Raw genomic sequence first — 7,331 nt, forward strand, 5'->3', positions numbered from 1 at the left:
GCGCCTAGCAAAGCCCTGGATTGCGGCGACAACCATCTTCCTCTATTTTGATCACTCAGCCCAGACGCTGGGGGATGGGGGAGGAAAAGGGAGGAGAAGGAGAAGGGGGGGGTCGGAGCTGGTGGAGGGGGAGGGCTGCCTAGAAACGGCCCGGAAAAATTCTCACCACCAGTTTTGATCATTCAGACCCGCCGTGGGGAGCCTGGAAACTGCTGGAGCCCCTAGGTCCGTAATTGGTTTTATAGGAATGGCTCAGGGCCAAGGTGTTTACATGCGCGTGATTGGCGGCGCGCGCGGCCAATGGGGGGCGACAAGGGGCTGGCCGGGGGGGGGGGGGGGGAGGGGGGGGGGAGGGAGGAGGGCGGGTGCAGGGAACAATGCGTGTTTCTTTGCCTGCGAGTGTTCCCCTCCCCCACTCCCCCCCGCTGGCTTTTTTTTTTTTTTTAGATCCAGCGAGAGGAACTTGAAAGGGGGGTTGTGTAATGTACCTTTTCCAATCCCGGGCTGTATATGGAGATTTGGGATTCTTTAAACCGGCGCTACCTGGATTTTATTAAAAAGCGGGGAGCTCGGCGGGAGGAAAGCTGGCTTTTCCGGGGGCTGCGGGAGCCGGGCCGCGGGAGGGCGGAGGAGTTGGCGCGCCGAGCGCTCGGCCCGGGGAGCGGTTTTCTACCAAAAAAAGGAAAGGCGGGCAAAAAGTGTGAGGCGGCTGCGGGTGGCGGAGGGGAGCGGCAGCCGCGGGATGGCGGGCAGCACGGGCGCCTAGTCGCGCCGGGAGCCGGGGCTGCCACCGAAGTCGTTGTCGCCGGAGCCCGGAGTCAGGAGCCCAGCCGCGCCAGGTACGACGCCGGTCCGCCTGCCGGCCCTCGGCCGAGCGCTTTGGTCTCCAAACTTCTCCAGCTTGCCCCCTGCCCTCTGCCTGCCCCTCGGGGTGTGCTGGGGATCTCTGCAGCTGTCCGACTTCCGAGAACTGAATCGGGGACCAGGGTCAGCGAGAAAGGGGCGCCCGGGGAGGGGTGGGGGCAGGTTGCTGCGCCCTAGGATACCACCTGAGCCCCCAGCCCCGCTCCAGCTCGCCCGGCCCTGCCCGGCCGGAGGGCGTCGGTTCCTCTCTAGGTTCCCAGCAGGCGGCGGGAGAGCCGAAGACGCCGAGACGTTTTCGATTATAGGCTGTTTTTAATTAAAAGCCGGAATTCAGCCATTTTAACTGCATTTAAGAGAGGGAGAAAAGTAGGGAGTACGCAGCAGAGTCCGCAGATGTCCAAGCCAGCTTCTCTGCCAGAGCAGGGTGTTTCGGAGGGCTTCACCCTGACTTCCACAAACTGGGGTGCCTAGGCATTCTACAAGGCTCTGGCTTTTAAAAGAAAGCTACTTAAAGAACATATTTTTTAAAAAAAAAAATCACAGGAAGCTCATTGCCTCCTTAGGACACGTATCCTCGGATGTGGCGATCTTAGATTTTTCCAAAGTAAACGCAGATCTGGTAACCAGAGCCTGATGGGGGAGAGCGAGGGAGGAAAAGAGGGGGGTGTTTGTAACCAAAACCAGGTTTAAATAGGCACCCTTAACAAAGTTGGGGAGGGAGGTGGAAGAAGGAGGCCGGCGGGTTTGGATGAGAACTCTGCAGCTGAGGGTCTGCTGCTCGGGGGGCTGGGCGCGGAGTGCAGGGCGGGCACCCAGGAACCGATGGCTTTGGTGTGATCGGCGGCTCCAAGAGCACCCGGGCCTTCTGAATCAGAAATCTGAGCTGTAGCGGACAGACGGAGAGCGAGGGAAGGGTGGGCTTCAAGACCCTCTCCCTCCCCCATGGGAATCAGCAAATCTTTTAAATAAACAGCTTTAAATTGGAACTACAGGGGGATTTACCCAACGGTGGGGGAGGCGCCCCTTGAACGGCCCGCGCTGCGAAGGTTTCGTTTGTAGGTTATTTGGGAGGGGGGAGATATGGAGGAAGCTAGAGTAGAGCGAGATCTCCTTCCTTCCCTTCTGTCAGTCCCCCAAATCGCCCGGGCCAGGCCGCGTCCTCAAGCCGCAGGATTCCCAGGCTAGGGCGTTGGAAAATGAAACCAAAGCTTGTTTTGAAGGATTTTCTCTAGTCCTCAGGCGTGAATGCCACGTCTCGGGTCCCTCGGACTCAGACTTTGGGACTCATTGTGGCGGCAGGGGTAGGGTGGGGGCTGGCGAGCCTTTTTAAAAATAATAAACCTGCTTTCCACTCTCCCTCCTGCGGCGAGGGGGGAGGTACTCTTTCGGCGGCTTAAGGAGAGCTCGGGAAAACCAAACTCAAAAGGGAAGCGAGGTTCCAAAAAGGTTAAATATTAAACTTTCCGGATCAGATAGTGACAGTGTTTAGGTAGACATTTCAAACTGCTCGTGGAAGGGTTTCACGGTTTTAAACCCTGCAGGAGCATGTGATGCCCAGGAATAAACACACTTAGGAGGTTTGTATTTTCGTTGTCTGGGCGCAACCAAGAGACCTTACCCGGTTTGGTGAGGACCGGGCAGCGGGCGAGGCAGAATTTGGGCTGGGGCGCAGCGCGCCACCAGTCACTTTTCCCAGCCGGGTCCTCAGGAGCTTAAAGCTGCTGGTGAAAGGAGCATGGATTTTAACTGTTCTCAGAAACAGGGCTACTCCCGATTTCATTTCTGGCCACCAGATCGACTGTCCCCGATCCCGAAAGGCGATACGACTTTCTGAAACTTGGTTGTTTTTTTTTTTTCTTTCTTTCTCCCTTTCTGTTTCTTCCGCCGCCCGTCTCCTCTCCCCGCCAAGACGCCGAGTGGGCCGTCTAGCGCAGCTCCGTCAGGCAGCCCGGAGGAGCCCTACCGCCGGCCGCCTGTGCGCTCCGGGCCGCGGGCCCGCATCCGAGCGCAAGCCCCGCTGGCCGCCGCCATGCACGCCGCGGAGCACACGCCACCCGAGGACTCTAGGACTACGCCGAGGCCGAACTTTTAGGTCCTGCTGAGCTAGGCCTGCGGGCCGGGTGGGGGGCTGGCCGCGGCACTCCCGCGGAGGATGGATGGCCGAGACTTCGGGCCCCAGCGGTCCGTGCACGGCCCCCCGCCACCGCTACTGTCCGGCTTGGCCATGGACAGCCACCGTGTGGGCGCGGCCACTGCCGGACGCTTACCCGCCTCGGGACTGCCCGGCCCGCTGCCGCCCGGGAAGTACATGGCCGGCCTTAACCTACACCCGCACCCGGGTAAGTGCCCTGCGCCATGCCTGTTTCCTTCTGTCTCCTCGGGATCCTGGGGAGGGAGGCCCCGGAAGATCTACTTGGCTGGTTACCCGGCACTGGCGGCCGGGGTTCAGTGTCCTCTTTAACTCGGCTGGCCGCGGGGGTACCGACAGGTTCAGCTCCCAGGGCGGGGAGAGCCCTGGTCCTGGGCAGAGGACTGTCTGGAGGCTCTTGCGGAGAGGGGCAAGCGGCTCAGCTGCCTTCCCCGGCGTGGCGACCCTCCTGGGACAAAAGGGTCTGCAAAAATCGGAGCCCCTGAGGGCAATTCCAGTCTCCCGGTCCTTGTGGCACGAGCCTGGGCAAGAGTTTTCAAAATCTGGGCGAGAAAAGAACAAACCAGCCCCCACGCCCCGTGAGACACCATTCCTCGAGCTTGAATCTTTTTCTTGGCATACATCCTTGCCGGCGCCTGTGGGCCCTGGGTTCTGCTCCCAGCTCCACCACCGCGCTGATTCGGGTCCTTGGCAGTTGCTGAGCGCTGGGGGATGCAGGAGGATGGCGACCCCAAGCCTGAAACCCTGGCCTCTGGCAAGCGGGCAGAGGCTCTAGGAACATAATGCCCCAGTGGGAGAGCAGCGGCCCCGGCTCTGAAAACTTCTCTTGTTCTTCGGCTGGAAAGAGGGTGAGAGGTGCGGTGGGGATGCCGAAACCAGGCCATCCTGAACTTAAAAAGGAAAGAAGCGGCGCAGGGATGGGGAGCGGATCACCCGGGCACGGGCGGTGGAGGTGACTCCGTGGGTCTGACATCGAACCCGCCGGAGGTGGCTGAAAAGGCTTGGTGGCCTCCGTTATTTCCTCAGAGGGGTTATCCAGGAGAGGTGGGGGCGGCCTCCGGGCGGGTGCTGCGAGGGAAGAGAGACGCTTGCCGGGGCCGTGCTGCAGCAGCCGCAACCAGGCGGGGAGCGAAGGAAAGCAAAGGGAGACTCCGCGGGCTCCAAACTTGCCAGTGTACGCCCCCAGGAGGCTGGGTCCCTCCTTGCCTGGCTTCTTCCCCTAGCTCCTGCGCCTGTCCTCCCAAGCTCCGACTTTTATTAACAATATCCACCTTTTCTCCCAACTGTAGTTTAGGATTTTTGCAGGGGTGCTCTCATGCCCTCATATTCTTGGGGTCTTGGCAAAGACACCCAGTGGACCCAGACTGGCTGCCTCGGTCTTACCCTGCCTGTGCGGCTGAACTCTTCGATTTTGCCTCTCTTTGATTTTTCTCCTGGAACTTTTCAGGAACTGGAGTCCCCGGGGCTCCACGGGACAAAGGGCCTTTGTGAGGGACCGGGAGGGGGAGGGGCACAAGACCATGTCTGGGCCCCGGGGCGCATTCAGCCTAGGACTATGACTAGGGCATGGGTTTTTTCCCAAGAGGTGCTTTGTGACTGAGGAGGGGTGTTAGAGACCCTAAGGAAGAACTAACCCTGGGGTACATGGGCCATCCGCTTTTGCTCGCCCTGTGAGTCCACAGTGATACTTTGTGTGTGTGTGTCTTGAGCTTTTTGGGTCATTTGGTTCCAGATTTGGGCCCAAGAATGTGGCGTGGGAAGGGATGATCGCAGCCTGGAGATCGGACCTCTGGTCAGCCTTGTTGGCAGGGCTTTCGCTTGCTTTCTGTGAGTTTGGGAGGGGTTTCTTGCACTCCCCATTCAGGAGCTGGCTGGGGCTTACAAAGGCAAAGTATCCTAATGACAGGCCTTGAAAACAGCCACTACTCTTGGAGCGTCTCTGTGGGTGTGCATGGAGCCAGGGGTCGCGCCTAACCTGATGTAGCAGTCAGCCTCCTAATGTCCGTTTGCTGGATGAGGAGGCTGAGGCACCAAAATACCAAGCTACCAGCAGAGGATTCCTAGCAAGTGGTGGCCAGTCAGTCTCCAGTCAGTCTCCTGGAGCTGCCTGACTTCTGCATGCTGAGGCTGAGGTGACAGAGGAAATACAGGAAGATTGCTTCCCCCCTCTCACCTCCAGTGGCTCTGTGTAGACCTTGCACCCCAGCACCCCAGGCCAACGCCCAGAGCTGAGCAGTGCTAATCCCATTAGCCACAAGATGGGGAACCGCTCCCATTCACTGCTTGGGGCTGGGCTGGATTAGAAATTCCTCAGCCTGGCACCCCTCCCCGTTTTCTTTGTGGGGTGCAGGTGCTAAATTTTCTTTTCTGACACCACCCTCTCTTCTTGGCTGTCAGCTCCTTAGGTCCTGCCAGTGTTATCAGCCCCATCTTCACTCTTTTATTTTTATAAGGGGAAGTCCTGAAAGGTTGAGGGATTTGCCTGGGGTCACACAGTGAGAGAATGAGAGGTACATTACCTAGGGCTTCTTCCCAGAGGGCTGTCATGAGATCATGTTTGTGTAGGGAAAGAGACTCCAACCAAGCGGGTATTGACAGGGTCTGCTGTGAGTGAGGGTCTCCTGGAGATGCTTATTTGTATTGTGGGTCAAAGCAATGGGCTTTGGCATCTTCCTCTGCTGAAGGTAAAATCAAGCATGAATGGTGATTGGGATCAAATAAATGGTGGCTTTTACCTTTCCTGTAACCTTGAGTATTGATATAGCATGAACAGCAAATATTCACAGTCTGATGGGTGAAATGAACAAGTAAGTGACAAGCACCTGAGGCTTGGCTCTGCTCTGGGTCGTGGAGACCTGGACTGAGTCCTCCTCATATGGTGCAATTAAAGAGCTATTAGCAGGGTTTTGTATTTGGATATTTACTCTCCCTACCCCCACCTTCTGGGCTGGCCCAGGGAGGATACATGAATAGCCTGGTGGGATCCAAGGATCTGGGTGGGGAGGCATTGCACTTTGGCCTGGCCAGCGGACAATAGGGGACCATGGGCCTTTGCAGGGTCTGATCAGATCCATCTTTGGAATCCAGCCTGTCAACCTGCTGGGATTGATTTAGAAAGATTAATCTGTGAGGACTGGCTGGTGGAGTGATAGAAAGATAAGGGAGATTTGCAGGGTACTTCCTTCTCTGGCTGGAACGAGGGAGGCCAGGCGGAAGGAGGGAGGCCATGTGAGGGTTCTGGAATCTGGGAGGGCCTCTTGGGCGTTCTGGCTCTCCCAATTCCAGGGTTTTCTCCTTTCCTCATTTGTTCATTTACTCAGCAAATAATTTCCAAGTGCTTCCTGAGTGCCAGGCACTGGTCTGGTCCTAGGAATTTGGCAGTGAACACAACAGACAGAAACCTTTGCGTTCATTGGAGCTCATGTTCTATGGAAGAAGCAGGCAGTGAAAACATGAATCTGTGCAGGAAGTAGTTTTGAATAGGGATACAGGCTGTGGTCTGGTCCAAATGGTGAGGGGCTGTGTCTGTGCAACCGACCAGAGTGATCCGTAGGGGTGACCTTTTTGTGTGTTTGTGTGTGAAGGGCAGAAAAGTGCGATGAAGAGAAAGTAGATGGAACACAGAAGCCAAGAGCCTGGAGTGTTAGAGCCATGGGAATAGTCGGAGCCAGTGGGAGGGTGGGTGGGGAGGAGTGATCCTGTAGGTCCCTGAAGGTGGGTCATGAGGTCTTGGAATTTTAAACTATGAGGAATGAGGATGCAGTGGAGGGTTTAAATGGAGGGAGTGACTCAAATTGAGGGACATTTTACAGAACTGGTCTGGACTCTTAAGAAATGTCAATGGAATGCAAGACAAAGGGAGCCTGAGAACTGTTCCTGATTAAAAGAGACTTTAAAAAGAAAAAAACATGTGACAGCTTAAAGACGATGTGAGGCTCTTGATTGGATCTTGGATCAGGGGAGAAATTGCTCCAAAGAAAATCATCCAGGCAATTGACAAAACTGGAATATGGACTGTGGATTAGCTGATAGTATTCAATCAATATTAGGTTTCATGAAGCTGATAACTGTGCTGTGGTTATGTAAGTGAATGTCCTTGTTCTTAGGAAATAATACTGAAACTTTTAGGGGCAAGAGACTTGTTCCAAATGATTCAGGAAGAGAAGAAATACTTATAATTCTAATATATATGTATATATCTATAGATCAGATAACATCAAATAATGCATGGAGAGGGCAGTTCACAGTTCTGGTGAAGGTCATTCATATGGCAATTAAGTGTACTATTTCACACTTTTCTCTGAATTTGAAATGATTT

The 7,331-nt window shown here is 55.7% G+C and overlaps 1 protein-coding gene and 1 long non-coding RNA gene across 3 annotated transcripts in view; one reads left to right on the forward strand and one right to left on the reverse strand.

The window, feature by feature from the left end:
• The first annotated feature begins 478 nt into the window (after window positions 1–478).
• TNRC18 (trinucleotide repeat containing 18) overlaps window positions 479–7,331 on the forward strand; it is a 99,303-nt gene continuing 92,450 nt past the window's right edge. Inside the window, exons 1-2 of one of the 2 annotated variants that reach the window (XM_023516526.1) lie at window positions 479–839; window positions 2,774–3,203. In XM_023516526.1, coding sequence (XP_023372294.1) covers window positions 3,017–3,203 — 187 coding nt within the window. In that variant the 5' untranslated portion in view covers window positions 479–839; window positions 2,774–3,016. Of the gene's footprint in view, window positions 840–2,376; window positions 2,442–2,773; window positions 3,204–7,331 lie in introns of those variants that run through there. The other variant, XM_023516527.1, reaches the window with a different exon arrangement.
• LOC111727064 lies at window positions 1,157–2,273 on the reverse strand. Its single transcript, XR_002774698.1, has 2 exons — window positions 1,867–2,273; window positions 1,157–1,747 (listed from the first exon to the last, which is right to left on the reverse strand). It is a non-coding gene; the product is annotated as an uncharacterized LOC111727064 (long non-coding RNA).

Source organism: Otolemur garnettii, unplaced genomic scaffold, assembly GCF_000181295.1.
Source record: "Otolemur garnettii isolate 467f Iridium unplaced genomic scaffold, OtoGar3 scaffold00092, whole genome shotgun sequence".
Classification (NCBI taxonomy): domain Eukaryota; kingdom Metazoa; phylum Chordata; class Mammalia; order Primates; family Galagidae; genus Otolemur; species Otolemur garnettii.